The sequence below is a fragment of the Rhinoderma darwinii genome, chromosome 4, assembly GCF_050947455.1.
Source record: "Rhinoderma darwinii isolate aRhiDar2 chromosome 4, aRhiDar2.hap1, whole genome shotgun sequence".
In the NCBI taxonomy this organism is placed as follows: Eukaryota; Metazoa; Chordata; class Amphibia; order Anura; family Rhinodermatidae; genus Rhinoderma; species Rhinoderma darwinii.
Genome location: NC_134690.1, coordinates 78,821,871 through 78,848,093, shown reverse-complemented (window position 1 = coordinate 78,848,093; position 26,223 = coordinate 78,821,871). Strand labels below are relative to the sequence as shown.

The 26,223-nt window shown below is 43.1% G+C and overlaps 1 protein-coding gene across 2 annotated transcripts in view; it reads left to right on the top strand.

The window, feature by feature from the left end:
- Nucleotides 1-10,670, top strand: part of UBXN7 (UBX domain protein 7) — a 50,509-nt gene extending 39,839 nt beyond the window's left edge. The window contains exons 10-12 of one of the 2 annotated variants that reach the window (XR_012883115.1): nt 5,264-5,343; nt 6,898-7,372; nt 9,762-10,670. Coding sequence is in view for 1 of the 2 variants with exons in the window: in XM_075861228.1 (XP_075717343.1) it covers nt 5,264-5,343; nt 6,898-7,059 (242 nt within the window). In the remaining variant the exon portion in view is untranslated. Of the gene's footprint in view, nt 1-5,263; nt 5,344-6,897; nt 7,523-9,761 lie in introns of those variants that run through there. The other variant, XM_075861228.1, reaches the window with a different exon arrangement.
- Nucleotides 10,671-26,223: the final 15,553 nt, after the last annotated feature.

The following is a 26,223-nucleotide window of genomic DNA, read 5'->3' as shown; positions in this document are numbered from 1 at the left end:
ATCCCAGTCTGATATATAAAGATAGAAGCAGCAAGAAAAATAACAGGGACTGACACATGAAATACCATAATTCAACCACAATCCAAAAGAAGAGGCAGCACTCAGGCAAAATGAAATGCCTTCAATGGGAAGGTGAAACATTGTCTGTATGTTGGGTGAATACATTTTGGATTTTTCTATATTACCGGAGTGCTGCCTCTTCTTTCGGATTGTGGTTGGACTTTGCTGAGGTTTTTTGTCAAGATTCCTCGGAGGATAGCACCCATACCTTTATGCTACAGTGCAGCTCCTATATCTCGTTTGTTCCTGGAATACCATAATGGTACACATGGGAAAGTTTCGTTTTGGCCGGAGTCTCCCTTTAAATGAGGATGTTTTTCTTAGAGAAGATCTAATAGATCTACTTTCTAAGGCCTTATTCACACGACAGTGAAAAACGGCCATGTGATGGCCGTCCTTTTAACGGCTTTCACATGGCCGTTTTCAGAACAATGATATTCTATGGGTGCATTCACACGGCCGTTTTTTTAACGGCCCGTGAATAATGGGCGTCAAAAAATAGGACATGTCCTATTTTTGGCCGTTTTAACGGCCTGACGGCCCCCATAGAAGTCAATGGATCCGTTTTTAACGGCTGTCAATACATGTAACAACCGTTAAAAACGGATCTGTTACATGGGGACTGGCAAGGGAACTACTAGTTCCCTTGCTGGCTATCGTTGGCATACTCACGTTTGCGGCGCTTCTTCACGTGTGGTCACTCGTCTTCATGGGTTTGAAGGCGCCTCGATGACATCATCGCCCCGTCGCGTTGCCTTGCCAGATCCCGTGCAGACGAGTGACCACAAGTGAAGAAGAGGAGAGACGGCGCTGCTCTCGTGAGTATGTGGCACAATCTACAGGCAGGCTGGTGTGGCATCTACAGGGAGGCTGGTGTGGCATCTACAGGGAGGCTGGTGTGGCATCTACAGGCAGGCTGGTGTGGCATCTACAGGCAGGCTGGTGTGGCATCTACAGGGAGGCTGGTGTGGCATCTACAGGGAGGCTGGTGTGGCATCTACAGGGAGGCTGGTGTGGCATCTACAGGCAGGCTGGTGTGGCATCTACAGGGAGGCTGGTGTGGCATCTACAGGGAGGCTGGTGTGGCATCTACAGGGAGGCTGGTGTGGCATCTACAGGGAGGCTGGTGTGGCATCTACAGGGAGGCTGGTGTGGCATCTACAGGCAGGCTGGTGTGGCATCTACAGGGAGGCTGGTGTGGCATCTACAGGGAGGCTGGTGTGGCATCTACAGGGAGGCTGGTGTGGCATCTACAGGGAGGCTGGTGTGGCATCTACAGGGAGGCTGGTGTGGCATCTACAGGGAGGCTGGTGTGGCATCTACAGGCAGGCTGGTGTGGCATCTACAGGGAGGCTGGTGTGGCATCTACAGGCAGGCTGGTGTGGCATCTACAGGGAGGCTGGTGTGGCATCTACAGGGAGGCTGGTGTGGCATCTACAGGGAGGCTGGTGTGGCATCTACAGGGAGGCTGGTGTGGCATCTACAGGGAGGCGTGTGGCATATACAAGAAGGCTGTGTGGCATCATGTACAGGCAGGCTGGTGTGGCATCATGTACAGGGAGGCTGGTGTGGCATCATGTACAGGGAGGCTGGTGTGGCATCATGTACAGGGAGGCTGGTGTGGCATCATGTACAGGGAGGCTGGTGTGGCATCATGTACAGGGAGGCTGGTGTGGCATCATGTACAGGGAGGCTGGTGTGGCATCATGTACAGGGAGGCTGGTGTGGCATCATGTACAGGGAGGCTGGTGTGGCATCATGTACAGGGAGGCTGGTGTGGCATCATGTACAGGGAGGCTGGTGTGGCATCATGTACAGGGAGGCTGGTGTGGCATCATGTACAGGGAGGCTGGTGTGGCATCATGTACAGGGAGGCTGGTGTGGCATCATGTACAGGGAGGCTGGTGTGGCATCATCTACAGGGAGGCAGGTGTGGCATCATCTACAGGGAGGCGTGTGGCATCATCTACAGGGAGGCAGGTGTGGCATCATCTACAGGGAGGCAGGTGTGGCATCATCTACAGGGAGGCGTGTGGCATCATCTACAGGGAGGCAGGTGTGGCATCATCTACAGGGAGGCGTGTGGCATCATCTACAGGGAGGGGTGTGGCATATACAAGAAGGCTGTGTGGCATCATATACAGGGAGGTGTGTGGCATCATATACAGGGAGGCTGTAAATATTGTCTAGGTGAACATGTGACCTTCCTTTGGTTGTTTTCAGGGGGCTGGGACAAAAAAAGCCTGACCAATGAAATTCATCAGTTTTTTTAACGGCCATGAAAAACTGATGCAAAATGGATGTCAAACGGCCATTAAAAACGGACAGATGGACTTGAAACGGATGAAAATTTAGAGACACAGTGATGCAAAATGGCCATGAAAAACTGACAGTTGATCAGTTTTAAATGGACATTTTTTTTCACTGTCGTGTGAATAAGGCCTTAAAGTCTTTTGATAAACCAGGGTTGGCGACTTTTGTAGATTCAAAACAACAACAAAAAAAAGCTAGAAGGGCATTTACTCACCTATGCCCTCCTCATCCATAGTATGCCACAGAGAAACGAGCTACAGTAAGTGGGCGCAGAGGGTCTCGTGTATCCGCTTTAGCATCAGCTTTATTATAATGCTTTAATCTGACGATTCTAATGATCTCTGTTGGTGTACAAGTAACTTGTCTATTTTATGCTCTTTTTACTATAAAGTAGACAACCAATTTAAGCAGTTACATTTTACATTATTGTATCCACTTGTTCTTTACTGTAATTGATCTAACCAGTGAAAATTGCTTTCTCCCCCTCAAAGAAAACATATTAATGATTTAGTCAAACAAATATCTCTACTTTTAGGCATCATTTAGACGAGCGTAATATGCGCGCGTGCGGCGCACGTGCTTTTCACGCGTGTCGTACGCACCTATATTAGGCTATGGGGCAGTGCAGACAGTCCGTGAGTTTTGCTCAGCGTGAGTCCGCTGCGTAAAAATCACGACATGTTCTATATTTCTGCGTTTTTTGCGCATCACGCACCCATTGAAGTCAATGGGTGCGTGAAAACTACGCAGTTCGCACGGAAGCACTTCCGTGCGAACTGCGTGATTCGTGCAACAGCTGTCATTCTCTGAATGTAAACAGAAAAGCACCGCATGCTTTTCTGTTTACAAACATCCAAACGGAGTGTCAAAATGATGGCGGCTGCGAGAAAAGCTTGCAGCCGCGCATCATACACTGATGACACACGCAGCTGCTAAGTGCCTTTTGCGCACGCAAAACGCACACGCTCGTGTAAATCGGGCCTTAGTGTTGTGTGTCTAGCTCCTCGTAGTACCTGCACATGGAGTATATGTTCAAAAATTCTTAGCGTAGGAAATTAGACAGGGCCTGGACTGGGCAGACTGAATTGGGGTCTGCAGACACCCAAACATCCGTCAAGCAAAATGTCTTTTATGTTTGTTTTTGTTAAAGTGTAACTGAATTGACAAAACTTTTGACATGTCATAGTGACGTGTCAGAAGTTTTGATTGGTGGTTGTCCAGGAGCTGAGACCCCCACCGATCACTGAATCGAAGGGGCAGAAGCGCTCAGCTGAGTGCTCCGCCTCTTCGGCTGTAATGGTATACCTTTTGGCTCGGCTAAGCTCCTCTCGGAGAGGTAGTGTTAGTGAAAGACTGGCTCATAGAAGTCTGTGAGACTTGTCTTCATCTAACTCCATCTTTCTGAAAAGAGACTAAGTTATACCATAACAGACGAAGGAGCACAGGCCTTTGACCAGGCCTTTTTGGGTGTTAATGACCAAGCACTTCCTAGTCATAAAGTTTTTATTTTGTTGTCGACATAGCCGTATGAGGGCTTGTTTTTTAATTGACCCGTTTTTGGGTGCACATAGTTCATTGATTAACTTTTTTTTTCTTTTTTGAGGGAATTTTTTAAAAAAAAAACTGCTTTTGTTCGCTTTTTAGTTGTTTTTTTTTTTGTATGCTGTTCACACAGCGGTTTAATCAATGTTCTCTTCATTGTTCGTTTTGTTATGATCACCGTTGACGTATATGTGTAATTTTTTTTAATTTTTTTTTTTACACTTACTGAATAAAATCACTTTTTATGGAGAAATGTTTTCATTTTATTCTCTAATCAATTTTTTTTTCCCCCCATAAACGTTATTTAACTTTTTTTTTAAAGAAAAAAAATAATAAATTCCAACAGGGGACTTCACAATGCGATTTTATGATCGCAGATATAATTTTGGTATACTTAGTATTGCCTGTCATTATTGGCTGTAACACTGAGCCACTGGCATGGCCTTATAGGCGGTTACTGATGGCAGTACTGGGGGCCTTTATTAGGCCCCCGGCTGCTATGGAACCGCATCGGTGCCCCGCGATCGTTACACGGGCGTGCTGATGGGGTGACAGAGGGAGCTTCCTCTCTGTCAAACACTTTAGCTGCCGTGGTTGCTATTGACCGCGGCATCTAAGGGGTTAAACTGCCGGAATCGGACTACTCTTCAATTGCAGCAGAAGCCTGGCTGTGTTTAACAGCCATGCTTCTGCCGCTGATCTCGTGGGTACAGTGGCAGTACCCACGAGATACGAGGTGGGAACTAGCACCCGCTTGTGACGGATATATTTGTCGTTAAGGATATATATATATATATATATATATATATATTAATATATATATATTAATATATATATTATTATTATTTATTTTTTTTACATGATATAGATGTGTACTCTGCTTACAACACATACGCTGAATGTGTTCTTTTGGCATCTGCCAAACTGATGTACAATGCTTTCCTATTTGGGCATCTGGGGAAAAAAAATGTATTCTATACGCTAGTTTTTTTTTTTACAGTGGTGGCCTGTGGACGTATACGTTAAGCAGACTTCCTAGCCGCAATGTGAATAGAGCTTAACTGTAACCGCTCAACCCAAACTTGGCCATGAGCTGGCATTCGGTTAGGACCTTATTTTTGTTTCCAGACACAGGGTTAATGTTGTTGCCACAAAATTATACACTTTAGGCACATCTTTGGTTCATATGGATATTTATTTGTTGTCCATGAGGACACAGGGGTCAGGGCTGTGTCTGTCCACCTAGGTTGTAGAGAACGGATTGCTTAGTACCTTTTATGATCTTCAACTGGGATATAAGAAGTTCTGAAGTATTTTTCATTTTTTTTATTTATTTATTTTTTTCTAGGTCCCAAGGCAAAGCTCATGTTACGATACCCAGATGGCAAAAGGGAACAGATTTCACTACCAGAAAAAGCTAAGTTAATGGTATGTATTTGTACTGGTGTAACTTCAGCCTTGATCAATTTGATTGTATAAAAACCACCTTTCCTTCCCAAAAAAAAAAAAAAAAAAAAGCGAAGCTGCATTCCAAAAAAGAGTCCTGATTCTTGCATCCAATTTTTAGTCATCTGTACGTACTGGGCAAATCTAATAAGTTGTGTTGCACTTCATGTTAGAGTCGATCTATTTGAAAGAGGTCGCCGTGAAGTGTCAGCTGGGCTTAAAGAGACTCTGTCACCACATTATAAGTGCCCTATCTCCTATATAAGGAGATGGGCGCTGTAATGTAGGTGACAGTAATGCTTTTTATTTAAAAAAAACGATATTTTTTCACAACGTTAGGAGCGATTTTGGTTTATGCTAATGAGCTTTCTTAATGCCCAAGTGGGCGTACTTTTACTTTCGACCAAGTGGGCGTTGTACAGAGGAGTGCATGACGCTGACCAATCGGCATCATGCACTCCTCTCCATTCATTTACACTGCACTAGCGATATAGATATATCGCTATGTGCAGCCTCATACACAAACCCTAACATTACTAGTGTCCTGATAATGAAAACACATGACCATCCAGCCTGGACGTCATGTGTACTCAGAATCCTGACACTTCTGACTCTTTTTTTGTGAGATTCCGGCAAGTGAAACCAAATCTCGTTTAGCTCCGAGATCTCGCGAGATTTCGTATCCGTTGCTGGAATCTCACAGAAAAGATTCAGAAGTGTCAGGATTCTGAGTACACATGACGTCCAGGCTGGATTTCATGTGTATTCATTATCAGGACACTGTAGTAATGTTAGGGCTTGTGTATGTGGCTGCACATAGTGATATATCTATATCGCTAGTGCAGTGTAAATGAATGGAGAGGAGTGCATGATGCCGATTGGTCAGTGTCATGCACTCCTCTGTACAACGCCCACTTGGTCGAAAGTAAAAGTACGCCCACTTGGGCATTAAGAAAGCTCATTAGCATAAACCAAAATCGCTCCTAACGTTGTGAAAAAAGATCGTTTTTTTAAATAAAAAGCATTACTGTCACCTACATTACAGCGCCCATCTCCTTATGTAGGAGTTAGGGCACTTATAATGTGGTGACAGAGCCTCTTTAATACACATTTTTAACTATGTGAGAATCTCCTGGAAAAATAGAAAAAATATGTGCCAATATGTCACACAAAAAATGGTGTGTAATCCAATTTTTGTCCTGTACGCCCAGTTTTGCGGTACACTGGCTCACGTATGAATGGTATTATTATGTGCACTATAGCAGGTTGTTTTGTTTTTTTTCCTGTCGCAGATTCTCTGCAGCTTGTAAATATTTTTTTTCAATTTGCATTACAAAAAGAGATCCAGTTGCCGAAATACCGGCTGAAGCCCCAGCTCCACAAGGGTCCCCTAAATCTTGGAGATCTCGTAAATATTCTGGCTGATGGAAATTTAGCGTTGTTCTCTTACTTGCGGGATCCGGCTGTGTATAGGTTCTGTAGATGAATTATCTGTTGTATTTTTCGCTTACTTTGGTCTCCCATCTTGTCTGACAGGCTCTGGTTAAGCACGTACAGCAGAAAGGATATCCAAATGAGAGGTTTGAGCTCCTAACAAACTTTCCACGACGGAAGTTATCACATTTGGACTATGATATCACGTTACAAGAAGCCGGCTTGTTTCCTCAAGAGACTGTGTTTGTGCAAGAAAGAAATTGACCAACCTCCATATTTCCTTCCTATTCACCTTCTGTTACTTTGCCACTCCCTAATAAGATTTGTTTGGTTCTCCTATTAAGTTTTGTCTCATCTTTAATGCATATTGCTTGGGAATGGCAAGTATCAGTGACCTACAGTGGTCAGAGGAGGCCTCCTCGGGAGATTTTAGTACTTTGGTTGTGAATGGAACCATAAAGGCAGTTTTCTCACAAATCACAAGTCTTCTATCTTCAACAGTACTGGAAAAAGCAGGCCTCTTCCTCTTATGATGCCAGGGACTCCCAGCTATTTTAGGAAGATTACAGCCAACTTTGTAAGTCTTTGACGTTCCATAGTTGATATGTTAATTTGGAACTTCAAGAGTAGTTCCATTAGTGACTCTTATTTATTACTTTTTTTTTTGTTTGCAATGTTTCATTTTAGACCCGACATTACATATTTTACGAGTCCATTCTGAAACTGACCAATTGTGAATCTTACTTTTGCCTCCGAATGTGTTACCAAATACTAGTCATACTGGAAGCAGCCATGTCTCATGTTACGAAGAATGCACCCACGGCCTCACCAATATCGCTAGTCTTCTGAGTTGATAGGGATATTATAATTTTTTTAATTATACAATCTAAATTGACATAATCCACTGAAATAATACTGACAGCTGTGTGTGTAATATATGACACCATCGCAAAATATATCTTTACAGTAAAATTCCATTAACCTGGCATTGAATGAACCTAGTTCTCGTTTTATCAAAGGATTTGGATTGTTGGGCAGTCATAGCAAATAAAATTTCAAAAGGTTTAGAGTTCCCTTGGCCCGCTTCATGTCAAAGCGCTGTTTCTTAAAAAAAAATAATAATAATATACTCATGTTTTTTTAATCTCCTACTACCCCTTTAAGTCACACAAGTTGTTCATTTCTGAAGTAGACATAGATCTTAGACTTAGGCTCTCCATACACTTTAGTTAGCTGACCGATAAGTTGACGCTATTCCTCCTGACTCCTCCATACACATATAAGCCTGGCTCTTCAGTGGGGAGTATGGAGAAAGCCGCTGCCGGACTCCTCTGGTAGCGGTTTGTCTACTAATAAAAAAAATCGGGCATGCTGAAATTCAACATGCCCGACCCTCCTCTCCCCTGACATCTGCCTTCAGGGCAGAGCCGCGATGTTACCATACACGTTAAATGGTCATGCCTCTGTGTATGGCCAGCTGAAGACATTCCCTTTTTTCCTGTGCAAAATAGCATAACATGTTGCATTATTTTATGTTTCCCAAATACAAGTGAATGGGTAACGTACTGAAAACTTAGCATACATTTCAATATGTTTGTCATATATTTTCAGTGTGAAATGTTGCTACATGTTTCCTTGCAGCTCTGTGCTGAACTGCCAGAATATCTGGACTATACTGGATTAATAAATGTTTCTGTACACATTTCTCAAATTTAGCTCCGTACTATACAGTACAACTAATCTTGATTCCAGGGCACATAATCACAGGTTTATAAACGTATATCATGTGTGATTCAGGAATGTATCGCCTTAAATCATTCACGTGTAGAATTACTGCATATCAAGGCGAAATGACACCGTTCAGTGCCGTAGAGAAGATTCATGACCTTTTTAGATCCTGTTTTGCTGAGTGGTTAAAATTCAGCTAGTCCATCAATAATCAATGGCAATGCTATTTTTGCTGCTGGCAAATGAACAAGCTGAGTGTGTGGGATAACTGGCTTAGTTTTTACCTTTTGTTTCGTGATTGTTTTATTCTGGTAGGTAATTCCTTGCAACACACACACCCCTCAGCTAAAAAAGTCATCTGATGACTACTCCCTTGAAGCTGTCACATTCCTGGTGTTTAAGAGCCAAGCATCACACTACTTGAAGGGAGCGTTTCTAGGTGCCAATGGGACCTTCACGTTTATGACCAAAGCTGTGTGTAAAAGCCCTTTTGGTTATACTGTCTTAAAAAGTCGACGCAGTCTTTTTATATGCAGTGTAATAAGGAGTTTTACCTGTCTGAAAAAGGTTTATCCATGAAGTTTGGTAATGCAGGTATACCTCATGCATGTGGCCAAATTACGACTCCGTAAACCTCTGAATTGTACAGACATGTAAATGGGCACCCATGGGTTTTTATTGGGCCATACTGTACCTTCGTGTGCCTCCTATTTTATTCAGAGGTTTGTTTTCCTGTTTGCTGAAAAAAAGAATCCTGGTTTGCTCCATAGGGTGCCATATTCTCTCCTAGAAGCTTTTAAGGGAGAATGATTCTGACTTAGGGTGCCGCTTGGATCACAGCCTCCTGCCCACAGCTCTGTCGTGTACGTGAAGTCTAATGCCTATTTAAAGTGTCACTCCAATTCCATTTTCCCACCCAATCTGACACCCTATTTGAATTAATCGAATCCATGCATGGTGCTCGCCAGGCGTCGTACAGTTGCCTCGGCACGAGCGGGGCACTCTGAGTTTCTCTACGCCCAATGTCCGATCTGGCTGGAGATTATGATTGGAGGGACACTTTTTAAAGATCTCTGAAACCTCAATTTCTTCTTTTAAACAGACCTACCTAAAACAGTCCCTCAGGAAGCATCTGCTTGCTCTGTTCCCTTTTAGATATTGCAAATAATTGGATCACATTATTGGTATATTCTGCAGTATTGATCTTGTATTGCTAATTTTTGCTTTTTTTCATGCAGAGATGTTGTCCATATGCAACTAGTTTACCTCTAAAAGGCATCTATCTTACCTTGGTCTACACATTCTAGTGTTCCTGAAGATTGCTGAACAATGACTTGGACTGACCTTATGCAAAACTAGTAATTTATTAGGCCATGTGTGCTACTTCTATCAGGTTTATGTAATGTGTTTGGGCTCTTTTTGGAAAATTTTCCTAGGCATTTTCATAGGTTAAAATGAAAACAATGAGTTATTTTCTGAAACAGCGCCACTCTTGCCCATGGACTGTCTGGTATTGCACCTCAGTCCCATTCTCTTTTAATAGGGTTGAGCTGCAGTACCTGTCACAACCGATGGACTGTTTCTCAAAGGGAAAAAAAACCCTGTCTCTCCTAATCCTAGGTGACCCTTTTCACTGTGCAAAGTATTTTTAAGTTCTCCTACAAGTAGTGCTTTCATATCCATAGGATTCCCGTTCTAGTACAACTCCTCATTTTGGATTTTCTCATCTGAAAGAGCTAAGAAAAATGATTGCATATAGTTAAAACTTCCTCTACGTTGCTGCTCATTTCTGTAGGTTACATAATGTTTATGATATATGTAGGATGGGAGATTCCTGCTCCGGATGCTGAATCACCCTTAAAGCGAGAGGTCTTGTTTTATGATCACGTACTCCGCACTCCTGTAAATGCACATTTTAATTAAACTATTTGGGAATCTGTTAGAATGTACAATTTTATTTCTCCAAGATCCAGATGTTCACAATTGCTTTTTTTTCTACATTAATCTAAAATGCAGATCAGACCTTTCCAGAAGTTTTGTGTTCTGATGCAAGTGACACCATTTTTTTTTTTTTTTATCATCCGTGTTTAAATACTGTGATGAATAAAACAGATTTTCTTTCTGTAATTACATCCATGTCTGTTAAATCATGTAAATTAGTTTATTTTGTTTTCATTTACAAATAAAATAAAATTTTGTATCTTATTGTGGTTGTATATTTTTAGATTATGCGTAGAAAAAGAAACCTCTGAGAACCCAGTCATTTTTTAATGTTGTATTATTATTTATTTTTCTTAATTTTTTTTTATCCCCATGTTTTAAAATAGGTCCCTGCTGTGGCATTTGTAGGTATTATCCGTGAGATATAAATTGCATCATCTTCAGGAAAGCTGCTGGGAAATGCCGGGCCGCTGTAAATCGTGGGCTGGCGTGAGAGGGATGTTAGCACCAGAAGTGACACTAAGGAGCGTCGGTGCACACCCTGCTAACCTGGAAGGGGGAGGGAGGATTCAAAAGGAGAGACGCGAGCCAGCTACTTTTTTGGAAACGTCTCCAGCCAGATTCCGATTCTTTAGTGAAGAGTTTCTATTCCTACCTTCTGCAACTAAGGGAAAGCTGCTCAACGTACAGATCATCAAGACCATGGCAACACAGGATCTGGCCCTAGGAAAGCCTAGCATAAAGCTAAAAACATATGTGCTATTTGTAAAAAATTAAATAAAAAATACTGGGTTCTTAAAACTGTTATATCATCGTGGTGTTGAGACAGGGTTGTCGCTGAGAAATCTTCTACTTTATTAAAACATCTGTAGAGCTTGTGAAGTCCAAAGTCAGGAGTTCCATGGAATAATTTAAGAAAAACCTTCCTAGCGCTTCAAATGGAAAAATAAGATAACAGCCCACTGTGATGTTTCCAGTAGTAGTGGTTCTGATCTTAGTGAAGGAGAGAGACCGATAAACTCACATGATTTTTCAGAGGATGAACAGTTGGACAAACCCACCAAAGTGAAGACAAATTTTTGCTTAAAGCCGCAATGAACCTAGAGGAAGTCAGAGTCCAGGTCTATTGGGGACCAGATCTTTAAAGGTCTTAGACCTAGAAAGTCCAAAGTATTCCCGATCCATAAAAACATTTAGGCACTTATACAGAAAGAATGGAAGAAACCTTAGCGCTTATGTACCAGTTAAAATTATATAGCCTTTTGATCAAGAGCAGATGACGTTTTGTGATAGCGCACCAAAAATTGATGCGGCAGCTAAGATTTCCAAAAAAACGTTGCACTACCCTTTGAAGACATGGGGTCATTAAAGGACTTTTGTTTAAACTAATTTGCAATCAAGCACAAAGGGGCCCTAATTTACCGTTCGCTCCAATAGCGTAAGCTAAAATATAACTTTTATTGTCTATTACTAAATAGACAAAACAAAAAATCACACACGTTAAAAGTTAGCCAATGCTCACTGGCCGTAAGGAATTTGTATGACACGTTGCAAAAAAAGCACTCGGTCAGTGCGGTACTATGTGTCAATAGAAACGGCACTTGCAGAACGCTGTGTTAGTATGATTGAGATAAAGAGTGTAGCTAACTACCAATAGAGCATTGAATTTAAAACATGAGAAGCCGCCCCCCCCCCCCGACATGTTTTGCTAGGAACGTATCGTCCCCAGGGGTTCAATGGAGCTACTCATAAAGGACTTTTGCACTCGTATATTTTTTTTAATTTTTTAAAAAAAAACATGTATTATAGGAATTTAAGCATGTTTTAAGTTTTTTTATGAAAAATTTTTTACTTTTTCAGATACAGCTTTTTATCGCTATGTTTCCGGCATACATAGAAATTGTATCTTGCCGTCAAAGCCGAATCAGTCAGGTCAGCAGAAAGCTGGTCCTGCGGGTCTGACACGCAGGATCCAGCTATTATCGGTCGCATCTAAGTTCAGGGTCCCCTCTTCCATCCAGTGGTAGGGAGACTTCATCTTACAGCATGGGACTTGAGGGGCAGGTCTTGAGTTGCAAAGGGCTTTCTCATCAGGTAATGCCCTGCGAGCTAGTAGGAAGAAGGTTGAAGTTGGATACATACATTATATGGACAAAAGTCTTAGGCTACACCACTTAATTTAATTCAGGTGTTTCATTCAGTCCCATTACCACAGGTGTATAAAAAAAAAAAAGATAAAATAAATAGTTGGTTATGAAGGTTACGATTTTCCAGCTTGTGCTATGTAGTTGGGGAGGGGGGGGGGGGGGTGTTTCAACAGTCGCCTCATTATTAACAGAGGGCAGGATTACAATGACACATAGCATCTCTATTATGAAGCTGGAGGCAGAAAACACAGGATCTCATCGCTGACTATAGGTAATGGGGACAGCTCACTTCATACCCCTCCCTGCATAGTAACCTCTGCACAGGGGTGTTGTATAGACCGATGTGTATTAACAAACAATCTATCCATTCAGTCGCAGTCCCTGACACCTTAGCACTTTTGATGTCAGTGATATAAGGAGTGGACACAGCAGCGTAGGTACCTGTGCAAGAACAGGGTATGGGCTCCTTGATTTCCAACTGCTAATTTGAAGGTCATTAGTTGTGATGTCACAACTAATGACCTAAGTGAAACACATTTGTGATGTCACAGTAGCTTTCAGGACTGAAATATTCTTGTTTGAGCACAATAGCTTATGTGAACAAAACTACTTGTGATGTCACAGCAGCTAACTGGTCAGAAACACAGGCCCTATTCACACGACCGGTATTCTCGCCCGTGTGACGGCCGTTCTTTGAATGGCCATCACAGGGCCGCAGTAGGAACAATAGACCCCAAATGGGGCTATTCACACGGCCGATTTTTTTGACCGTCAAAAAATGGGACATGCCCTATTTTGGGCCTTTCTCCCGTGCGCACGGCTCGCATAGAAGTCTATGGAGCCGTGAAAAGAACGGCTGTCACTCGGATGTGATCCGAGTGACGGCCGTGCATTCTGCTGCTCGCTCGCTCGCTCTCCTCACTGTGCGAAGTGCATGTGAGGATGAGGAGGGTATTTTGTTGCTCCCTGTAGGAGTGGAATCCCTAATACCCGGCCACCGCGTTGTCGAAGCTATGGCCAGGGATTCCGCTCCAGAAGAAGTCCCTGACGTCACTGTCCATATATGGACAGTGACGTCCGGGACTTCTGAAGCGGAATCCCTGGTGCTTCCGATCCAGGAGAAGTCCCTGACTTCTCCTGGAGCTGTCCCCCACAGGAAGGTAGGGGGGGTGGTGCCATCTATGGGGGGTGGCTATGTACAAGGGGGCTGTGTGTGGCATTATCTACAAAGGGAAGTGTGTGGCAGGAAATTTACAAGTGAAATTCATCCGTTTTTAAAACGGATGCAAGATCGGCCGTTAAAAACGGAAACTGCTAGGAACAGATGCAAAACGGCTGAGAAAAACGGACCAAAACAGCTTTTTTTATCGGCCAACACTTGGACCCTGTTGTGTGAATAGAGCCTTAAGATGTGTCACATGAGCTTACCTGACTAAAACCCTCTTGTGATGTCACAGCAGCTTTCCGCATGGAAACACAGTTGCAATGTCACAGTAGCTGATCTGACTGAAATCCTCTTTTGATCTCACAGTAGCGTGCCTGACAGAAAGACGTTTCATCTACCAGGCTAGAACAAATGCTAACAGAAAATAGAAACTACACGTTTTTGTTTTTTTAAGGTAGCAGTGGGACCCCTGGCCTGCAGGGCAATTTTGCAGTTGCACATATGGGATTTTGGCTCCTTACTGATCGAAAGATATGAGAAGATCACATTGGGGAAGGTTGTGACTTTTGAACGTCATTAATATCCAGAATCAAAGGACTCTATAGAAAGCTTAAACCATTTGGAACTTCTCAGGGATTTCTGTTACGGTCAATCCGACACAACACTCTAAGCAAAGACTCATTGATTGTGGGATCTTCTGATATGTATCTGTGACATTTTGATTGTATTTCCCCTTTAACCCCTTCACACACCTGGACGTGGGATGCCACGTCCAGGTGCGGGGGGTGATGGCTGGAGGGCGCTCGCGCTGAGCGTGCTCCCTAGGCTGTGGGTGTCGGTTGTGTTTTACAGCTGACACCTAGGACATTGCGATTGCGCTATTCCTAGCTGTTTAACCCCTCAACTGCTGCAGTCAAACGCGTCCGCAGCATCTAAGGCGTTAAAAAGAGGAGAGCGGCCCCCTCCGACAGCTCACCACCCCCCCTCCCCCGCAGCAAGATCGGGGGGGTGACGACGGTTGTCATGGCAGCCCAGGGGCCTAATGAAGGACCCCAAGCCAGCTTTCACTCTGCCTCTGTTAAGCCCTGCCTGTGGCAGGACTTAACAGGAGCCTGCAAAAATGACAATATACTGCAATACATTAGTATTGCAGTGTATTGTACCAGTGATCTAACTGATCAGTGATCGCTGGTTCAAGTCCCTAGGGGGGTTAATAAACTGTGTAAAAAAAAAAGTGAAATTAAGTTTTTAGTAGCGAAAAAAATTAAAATATTAAAAAAACCTTTTCCCATTTTTCCTCTAAAGTAATGTAAACAAAATTGGTATCGCTGTGTCCGTAACCGTCGGAACTATTAAAATATAGCGTTATTTAATGCGCATTGTGAACTAAGTAAAAAATATTTTTTTCTTTAAAAGTAGTAAATTATAAAAAAAAATATATATTTATTTGGTATCACCGTAATCGTATTGAGCCACAGAATAAAGTTAAGTTGTCGTTTTTACCGCATGGTGAAAGCTGTAAAAACTAAACCCAAAAAACAATAGAGGAGTCGCAGTTTTTTCCAATTTCAGCCCACAAATAAAAAATTTACAATTTCCCAGTAAATTATATGGTTCTTCAAATGCTACCAATAAAACTAAAACTCCTCCCGCAAGAAATAAGCCCTCACACCACTCTTTTGATGGAAAAATAAAAAAAGTAAGTGGAAGGCAGGGAGTGAAAAACTAAAATGAAAAATCAAAAAATGTCTCAGTCCTGAAGGGGTTGTAGCTGTCATACACTCATTTTGGAAATTCCAAGTGCACGTAATGTTCAGAGAGTCAGATCAATGAATACTTTTTACTCGTTGCATCATGACTCGGTAGACCATGGGGGCAAATCCTGTTATTAGTAATGCTGCTCTATAACTAAAAATTATAGTGATCCTGCTGTCTGGTTATTGTCAGCCTGCCCTGACAATTTACTGAGTCATGATGAAAGAAGCATCATATTCATTGCTCTGAAGATTTCTCCCACGCCTGGAACACATAAAGAGAAAAAAAAACTCTTGCCTAACCATTAAATATGTCACAATAATGATGTAGATGGTTCAGCATCAGAATATTCCCTGTGTATGTACAGATGTGCCTACGTCTTAGGCCCAATGCACACGAACGTATTTTTGCAGCCGCAATTCACCCGCGGGTGAATTGCGGCCCTATTAATTTCAATGGGCCCATGCACACGACCATGGTTTCCATGGTCCATGCATGGCCCAAGAGCCTGCACCCCAAAAAGATAGGACATGTCTTATTACGGCTGTATTTTGCGTTCCAGGCTCATAGATATGAATGCATGCACGCAGCCATGTGCACGGCCCGCGATTAGCGGGTGACACTAAGCGGTCGTCCGAGCCGCAAATCACAGCCGTGCACACCGCTGGTCTCTGGTGTAACATTTCACATTACTATTTTTTCATTGCTTGATAAAATAACTTTATATGGTCATGGTGGACCTTCCTATCCGAGGCTTTTTTAATTGTATGTTTTTAACCATTGTATGTAATTGAGAGTGGGGTATTTCCCTAAATGGGACAATAAAGATTTGTAATTTTCTATTTCAGAAACACTTTTGTGTATTTTTCTTTAGACATTTTTTGGCTTTTCTAAGATATATTTATGTCTTGACTGTTCATTATATGCTTGGAAAACATTTTGGTGGATGATCTTTTAAAAGATACCATGTTTTCAGGTTACTAAAGAGAGTGACATTTTCTTTCACAAAGGGGAGTTGGTTAATGGGCCTTCAGGTCTAGGTCCCTCTGCAAAGTCCAAAAGTAAATCTCTATTGCCTCTCCACAGAGACCTGCACTTCATTGCCCCCATTCTGTTTATATAAGCCACTGCTGTCCATCCGTAAGCGCACTGAAAGTTGGCGATTAATTGAATGAATAAGATTCTTCATAGATAACTTTGCCGCTCATAATTCAAACGGCTTGATGTGAAGAGAACTTTTGACCATTTCAGCAATACTGAATATGAGATTTCTCTTTCCTTTTTTGAGAAAGATGAAAAAATATACTTCCTTTTTAGGTGAAATTGCCTTCTGGGGAGTTTTACACAGAAAAGGATGCTGCTACAGAGTCCTCTATCTTGGCTGCCGGAAGAACTCTAAAGGGAAGGTCTCTACTATCACTAAACCTACATTGAGGACAACCACAATCCCCTTCTAACTTTTTGTCATAGTCTAATAAGTATGTAAAATATCATAGATCCAATGTGGGGAATGGGCATAAATAAGCCCAATATTTGGTCACCGGTGATGACTCATTATTGATAATAATAATCTACAAAAGGAGTGAAGGAAATAAGTATTTGATCCCTTGCTGATTTTGTACGTTTGCCCACTGTCAAAGACATGAACAGTCTAGAATTTTTAGGCTAGGTTAATTTTACCAGTGAGATAGATTATATAAAAATAAAAAAAACTGAAAATCACATTGTCAAAATTATATATATTTATTTGCATTGTGCACAGAGAAATAAGTATTTGATCCCTTTGGCAAACAAGACTTAATACTTGGTGGCAAAACCCTTGTTGGCAAGCACAACAGTTAGATGTTTTTTGTAGTTGATGATGAGGTTTGCACACATGTTAGATGGAATTTTGGCCCACTCCTCTTTGCAGATCATCTGTAAATCATTAAGATTTCGAGGCTGTCGCTTGGCAACTCGGATCTTCAGCTCCCTCCATAAGTTTTCGATGGGATTAAGGTCTGGAGACTGGCTAGGCCACACCATGACCTTAATGTGCTTCTTTTTGAGCCACTCCTTTGTTGCCTTGGCTGTATGTTTCGGGTCATTGTCGTGCTGGAAGACCCAGCCACGAGCCATTTTTAATGTCCTGGTGGAGGGAAGGAGGTTGTCACTCAGGATTTGACGGTACATGGCTCCATCTATTCTCCCATTGATGCGGTGAAGTAGTCCGGTGCCCTTAGCAGAGAAACACCCCCAAAACATAATGTTTCCACCTCCATGCTTGACAGTGGGGACGGTGTTCTTTGGGTCATAGGCAGCATTTCTCTTCCTCCAAACACGGCGAGTTGAGTTAATGCCAAAGAGCTAAATTTTAGTATCATCTGACCACAGCACCTTCTCCCAATCGCTCTCAGAATCATCCAGATGTTCATTTGCAAACTTGATACGGGCCTGTACATGTGCCTTCTTGAGCAGGGGGACCTTGCGGGCACTGCTGGATTTTAATCCATTACGGCGTAATGTGTTACCGATGGTTTTCTTGGTGACTGTGGTCCCAGCTGCCTTGAGATCATTAACAAGTTCCCCCCGTGTAGTTTTCGGCTGAGCTCTCACCTTCCTCAGGATCAAGGATACCCCACGAGGTGAGATTTTGCATGGAGCCCCAGATCGATGTCGATTGACAGGCATTTTGTATGTCTTCCATTTTCTTACTATTGCACCAACAGTTGTCTCCTTCTCACCCAGCATCTTACTTCTGGTTTTGTAGCCCATTCCAGCCTTGTGCAGGTCTATGATCTTGTCCCTGACATCCTTAGAAAGCTCTTTGGTCTTGCCCATGTTGTAGAGGTTAGAGTCAGACTGATTAATTGAGTCTGTGGACAGGAGTCTTTTATACAGGTGACCATGTAAGACAGCTGTCTTTAATGCAGGCACCAAGTTGATTTGGAGCGTGTAACTGGTCTGGAGGAGGCTGAACTCTTAATGGTTGGTAGGGGATCAAATACTTATTTCTCTGTGCACAATGCAAATAAATATATATAATTTTGACTATGTGCTTTTCTTTTTTTTTTTTTTTATATATATAATCTATCTCTCACTGGTAAAATTAACCTAGCCTAAAAATTCTAGACTGTTCATGTCTTTGACAGTGGGCAAACTTACAAAATCAGCAAGGGATCAAATACTTATTTCCTTCACTGTAAATCAAATAAATGCATGTATTAGAGCATAACTAGTGATGTTTGCGAGCTTAACCATAGAACAATGTCTGGCTGTCTGGCGTCACACCCCAACGCGCGTTTCTACAGGAAGCCTTCGTCTGGGGGTGACGAAGGCTTCACTTACACACTATGGTAATCATCATTTATCTCTTATGTAGTTTTTATGTTTTTGTAAACGATAACATTTATATATTTTATAGCAATGGTGTTATATTGACTCCTTTTGTAGGTTATTATTTTTAAGTCCTGTACTATCGCAAGACTTCCATCACATGATCGCTGCCGTTGCTTATCAGCGGCCACGATCTTTTCCCAGGGGTAATTAGGAGGCAGCCACTGCAATTCACTAGCTTTTGCTAGGTGGCTGCCTCCAGCTGAATATAAGGAGAAGGCACACACTTGGGTGGGTAGTTGTGGCGTGTGCTGGTGCAAAACCAATAGTAATGACCTTTCTCTAGTTATTGAACCCTCCAAAAAATAACTGGGTGCTATCTACCAGTACCTCTAGAAGATGGAGACTCTGAGGAAGTACTGTTGCACCAAAAGCCAAGATCTGGCTGGAGACCTGGCAGGAATTGCTGGGAACCTTTACCCTGAAAATATCGGTGCTAAAAAACAGTTGAGTACTGAGAAGTAATGTGATGATGACTTGACAAAGTGATCCTACCAAATTACCTGTAGAAGTTCTGTCTTTGTATAAACCTAGCACTGGACTTGAATTGCCACTGACGGATACTGAGGTAGATTCATTATAGTGCATCTACCCCTCCTTTAGTGTGTTACGCTACTCAGGTGGGACTAACTATTTAAAGCCACCGACCAAGAGAGGGAGTGGAAGTCTGTTTGTTACGCAAGAGGTGGGTGGCGTTCCTGCCGCCGTTCCCCACCGTCGGGTCCGCTACCCTCCTCGCTGGCGGCCTGGTTCCTTTGCTCTGCGGGGCCGCTGATTTTTCTGTACTGCCTATACTCCTGCTTGCGGCCACGTTCTCTTTAGGGCGCATGCACTCTCCCTGGCTGTGTCTTGCTGGACCCAGATAGAGGGAGCCTAAAAGGGGGGTACTGTTATATCGGCAGCAGGTGCCGTTCCTGCCGCCGGTCTCCTACTTTCCTCAACGGCGGCCTCGTTTCTTTGCTCTGCATGGCCGCCTACGTCTCCTCACTGCCTTTCCTCCTGCGGCTGCGTTTCCATAGGGCCAGTGAGCACAATTAAAAATCTCCTAATTCGATCCCTATTGCTCCTGGACTATATAAGGCACCTTCTCGGATCACCTGGTGCCTGAGCAACTTTGATGCAACCTAGTTGTGTCCTGTAAAGGTTTCTGTTTACATCCTGATTCCAGTCTGCACCTCACTATTGGTTATAAGCCTATATCCAGCTATCTGTTATCAGCCTGTATCCAGCTATCCGCTCCCAGCCTATCCAGCTATCTGTTATCAGCTTGTATCCAGCTATCCGCTACCAGCCTGTATCCAGCTATCCGCTACCAGGCTGTATCCAGCTATCCGCTCCAAGCCTATATCCAGCTATCTTTTATCAGCCTGTATTCAGCTATCCGCTACCAGCCTGTATCCAGCTATCCACTATCAGCCTGTGTCCAGCTATCCCCTACCAGTCTGTGACCAGCTATCCACTACCAGCATGTGACCAGCTATCCTTTATCAACCTTTATCCAACTATCCGCCTACCAGCCTGTATACAGCTATCTGCTGCCAGCCGGTATCCATCTATCCGCTACCAGCCTGCATCCAGCTACCCGCTGACAATCTGAATCCTACGGGCTGCAATTCCGTATTCTGTTACCAGCCACCAGTCTGCCTCCTGCTACCAGTCCATATCATGTTACCTGCTATCAGTCTGCATTCAGCTGTCTACTGCCAGTCTGTATCCAACTACCTGAGAAGAGCCTGAGGCTTTCTACCTGTTACGACCTGTGACTTCTGATCCTCACCCATTTGCGAAGGTATCCTCTGCCTGTGCCTTTACCCTCGGTGTACTACACCGTTGTATCCTGGTCCACTGGGCCAGCTGCTACTCACATCGGGACCACCTCAAGAGGCAGCGAAATCTAGATCACCATATAGGGGTTAAAGGGTGAAGACTGGGGAGGCTTCTTAGATAACACCCTTAGAGGTGGCTTCAAACCGGTGGATTAGCACAGTGGGTCCACAACCCACTGGTCATAACAGTAAGCTCAGGCCATGGAGCCCGCTGGAAATCCCAAACCTATGGTGCAGACTTTGTGACGCCATCAAGGGCCTCAGCTATCGTCAAGATCAAATGCTACAGTTTATGCACATTTTGGCTACGCAATAAAGGATTATTACACCTCCAGCATCTCCCATCCCGCAGACTGCGGCTTCCGCAACTCCACCACCTACTCCAACAGAGGTTCACCTGCCACTGCCACCTTGTTATGATGGGGATCCCAAGGCTTGTCGTAGGTTCATTAACCAGTGCCAGATCCATTTCTGGCTGCATGACCACCCCTTCCACACTGATCAGACCAAGATATCATTTATGGTCTCTCTGCTGTCAGGCTAAGTATTGCCATAGGCAAATACCCTATGGAAACGTGATTCACCCAAGAACTCTAGTTTGCAAGTTTTCCTGGAGACCTTCGGGACTGGTTTTGAGAAGACAGGTTGTACCTCATCGGCGTCTGCCGCGCTCTTGAATATCCACTAGTGTAGTTTGAAGGTGGGTCAATACATCATTTAGTACTGGACCATTGCTGCAGAATTTACCTAGAACAATGAAGCTCTGGTCGCAACCTTCTGGTAGGGGTTGGCTGGCCAAATAAAAGACAAGCTGGCAGGCCATGAGCTATCTTTCTCTCTTGATGCCTTAATTTCTCTTGGCACGAGAATTGACCTACGATTCAGAGAATGCACAAAGGAGCAACCCCAGGAAGCCGTGCATGAGAGAAGGCTTCCCATACTTGCTCCGGCCTTCCAGAGACCCTGCTTACTCAGATTTCTGAAGAAACTATGCAAGTTGACCGAGATAGGCTCACGGATCAGGAACACCAGCGAAGGGTTATGGACAATCTCTGCATGTATTATGGTGGAAAAGACCACCTTGTCCGTAACAGCCCATTGAAGTCGGGAAACTCCAGCCCCTAGGTGGAGAGAGCCTCTCTATGAAGTTAACTATGCCGGTAAAGTTGTTCTGTGGTAATACTTCTGTCACCGTTTAGACCTATCTCAACTTTATTTATCAGGCCCTTGTGACTCGTCTCTGTCTGCCAACTCTTCTTCTGGAGAAACCCTTGGCGGTGGTTTCCATAAATGGCCAACCTCTTCCTGATCCCATTCTGTTTGTCACACAGCCTCTGACACTACAAAATGGAGTGCTTCATTCTGAGTGGATCTCTTTCTATGTATTGCCAGTCTCTATTAACCCTTTGCTTCTGGGACTACCCTTGTTACGGCAACATGCCCCTGTCCTTGATTTAAACTCTGGCCAAGTTCTTCAGTGGGGGTCCAACTGCTGTACCCATTGCTTGGCAAGAGTGGAACCTGTCTCTGCACCACTTCTGCCACAGAACCTGTCTGGCCTGCCTCCTTGCTACTCATCCTATGCTATGTACGTCAAGTCTTTCAGTGGTTGCAGAAGATTAACCTCTATGCCAAATTGGAGAAATGTGTCTTTAAGAGATCCTTCCTTCCCTTTCTGGGTTATATCGTCTCTAACCAGGGATTAAAGATGGATCTCAACAAGTTGTCTGCCATATTGAATTAGCCTTCTCCTCAGGGTCTTCAAGGAATTCAGCGCTTTCAAGGATTTGCAAACTTCTACCGGCAATTCAATCCTCACTTCTCCTCATTGTTGGCTCTAATAATAGCCCTAATGAAGAAGGGAATAGATGGCAAGAGTTGGACACCGGAGGCGGATGCGTTTTTCCTTCAATTAAAATAATTCTTTGTAGCCGCCTTTATCCTGCAACACCCAGATGTCTCCAAACTATTTTTTTTTAGGTGGATGCCTCTTCTGTTTGGTTGGTACTGGTTGTCATGTTGGGTACGTGGACCCACTGGGCAGTACCGCCTTGACGGTATGGCAACTGGCCAACAGGACACAGGTCACAGTCTATACACCGTGTTCCAAATTATTATGCACATTGGATTTAAGTGTCAAACATTTAATTATTAGTTTTTCAATTAAACTCATGGATGGTATTGTGTCTTAGGGCTCTTTGGATCATTGTAATCAGTCTCAGACACCTGTGATAATTAGTTTGCCAGGTGTGCCAAATCAAAGGAAAACTACTTAAGAAGGACGTTCCACATTATTAAGCAGGCTACAGGTTTCAAGCAATATGGGAAAGAAAAAGAATCTCTCTGCTGCCGAAAAGCGTGAAATAGTGCAAAACCTTGGACAAGGTATGAAAACATTGGATATTTCAAGAAAACTTAAGCGTGATCATCGTAATGTGAAAAAATTTGCGGCTGATTCAGAGCACAGACGGGTACGTTCAGATAAAGGCATAATGAGGAAGGTTTCTGCCAGACAAATTAATAGGATTAGGAGAGCAGCTGCTAAAATGCCATTGCAAAGCAGCAAAGAGGTATTTGAAGCCACTGGTGCCTCTGGAGTCCCGTGAAGGTGTAGGATCCTCCAGCGGTTTGCAAGTGTGCATAAAGCTATTACTCGGCCACCCCTAAACAATGCTCACAAGCAGAAACATTTGCTGTGGGCTCAGAAATACATGAAGACTAATTTTCAAACCGTGTTGTTTACTGATGAGTGCCGTGCATCCCTGGATGGTCCAGATGGATGGAGTAGTGGATGGTTGGTGAATGGCCACCATGTCCCAACAAGGCTGCGACGTCAGCAAGGAGGTGACGGAGTCATGTTTTGGGCTGGAATCATGGGGAGAGAGCTGGTAGGCCCCTTTAGGGTCCCTGACAGTGTGAAAATGACCTCTGCAAAGTATGTAGAGTTTATGACTGACCACTTTCTTCCGTGGTACAAAAAGAAGAACCGTGCCTTCCGTAGCAAAATTATCTTCATGCATGACAATGCACCATCTCATGCTACAAAGAATACGTCTGTGTCATTGGCTGCTATGGGCATAAAAGGAGAGAAACTCATGGTGTGGCCCCCATGTTCCTCTGACCTCTTGCTGGCCTTAGAAGCAGCTGATTGACATTGCATGCTTTTATTTAGTTTATGATCTACAAGTACACACAGATCCTTCTCAACAAGTGACTCTCCCAGTATAGCTCCCCCTAGGACATATGATGAATGCAGATTGTTGGTACCCAGATGCATAACTTTAAAATTATCTACATTAAACCTCATTTGCCAAGTGGATGCCTAAACACTTAGTGTGTCCAAATCAGCTTGCAATTTACGAACATCTTCTATAGACTGAACAATACTACATAGCTTCGTGTCATATGCAAAAATAGAAATAGTGCTATTAGCCCCATCCTCTATATCATTAATAAATAAGTTGAATAATAGTGGCCCCAGAACTGAGACCATTCAGAGTAGGAATCATTAACCACAACTCTCTGGATACAGTCCTTGAGCCAATTCTCAATCCGATTACAAACTATGCTTTCTAAACCTATAGTCCTTAATTTACCCATTAGACGTCTATGAGGGACAGTGCCAAATGCCTTTACAAAGTCCAAAAACACTATATGCACAGCAGCCCCTCTGTCTAGGCTTCTGCTCACTTCTTCATATAAACAAATCAGGTTGGTTCGACAACTTCTGTCCTTAGTAAATCTGTGCTGGCTGTCACTTGTAATACTATTTTTTGTCACATAATCCTGTATATAGTCCCTCAATAGCCGCTCAAATTTTTTTCCCACGATGGATGTTAAGCGTACTGGTCTATAATTACTCAGGGAAGACCTAGAGCCCTTTTTGAAAATAGGCACCACATTTGCCCTGCGCCAGTCCCTTGGCACTATACTGAATATTATGAAGTGGGGGATAGAAATAACTGAACTAAGCTCTTTAAGAACTCTAGGGTGTAATCCGTCTGTCCCCGGGGCCTTGTGCACATTTATTTTATTTAATTTAGCTTGGACCATACAGCCAATTCAGTATATTAATTTATATATTTACAGCACTGACACCGGCTACATCAGCTGCTCTTTCTTTTGTTGTATATAAAGCGCTAAAGAACCCATTTAGTAACTCTGCCTTCTGTTGATCCCCTGTGATCAACTCCCCATTACCACTATTTAGGGGTCCTACATGTTCAGACCTTAACTTTTTTGCATTTATATACTTGAAGAATTTTTTGGGGATTTGTTTTACTATCCTTGGCCACCTGCCTTTCATTTTGTATTTTTGATGATTTTATTAAGTTTTTGCATATTTTATTAAGCTCTTTATAATTTACAAAGGATACAGCTGTACCCTCAGATTTTTATTATTCAAATGCTCTTTTTTTGTCATGTATTGCCCTTTTTACAGAAGGTGTAAGCCATGTGGGGTTTAATTTTAGTTGTTTATACTTGTTACCTATAGGAATACATTTTGCACTTTAATTATACAAAGTAGATTTTAAGATGTCCCATTTATCATTTGTACCATTATTTGACATTAGTTCTTCCCAGTTTATGTCCTGAATTGCAGTCCTCATCCTGGGGAAACTGGACTTCTTAAAATTACGTGTTTTTGCCCTCCCAGCCTGTGTTTGTTTTTTACAGTATAGGTAAAATGTAACTATATTATGATCACTGTTATCAAGGTTTTCACGAACATTGACATTCCCAACAAGCTCTGCATTATTAGAAAACAGATTCAATAGAGCTTCACCTCTAGTCGGGTCTTCCACAAACTGGCCCATAAAATTTTCCTGCAACAGGTTGAGGAAATTTCTCCCCTTTGCAGTTGAAACCGAACCATGACCCCAATTAATATCTCCCATTATCACTACAGTACCCCCCTGCGCAGCCCGCTCCATTTGTTTCTATATTTGACCTACTATTGCTTCAGTTATATTGAGGGGTCTATAGATTACACCAAAAGTAATTTTTTCAGTGTTTACCTCCCTTTGTAATTCCACCCACAAGGTTTAAATCTCCTGGCAATCTTCACCCACTATTGTCCCTTTCACACTCGCCTTCATATCACTTCTCAGATACAGAGATACACCACCGCCTTCATATCACTTCTCACATACAGACATACACCACCGCCTTTCCTATTTGTCATGTCTTTCCGAAACAGTGTAAAACCCTGTAGATTTACAGCCCAGTCATGTTGTAATGTCCATGCTCGCTGACCACGAACTCCTTCCATCCAGTCGACGCCCTTCTCTCCAGAGATATCTGCACATACGGCTGTCCTGTTCCACAGTAACCGCCAGGGTGCACTCGCTAGCTCAGTCCGGACTTAAGAAGCCAAAGCGCACGCATGTGGGAGATTGAGCTGATTGCTCCCAGAGCACCCTGGGCTATAAGAAGGTCCCAGCCCCATCCTCCCATGCCTGAGTGTTTATGACATATCCTAGTTTGTCTT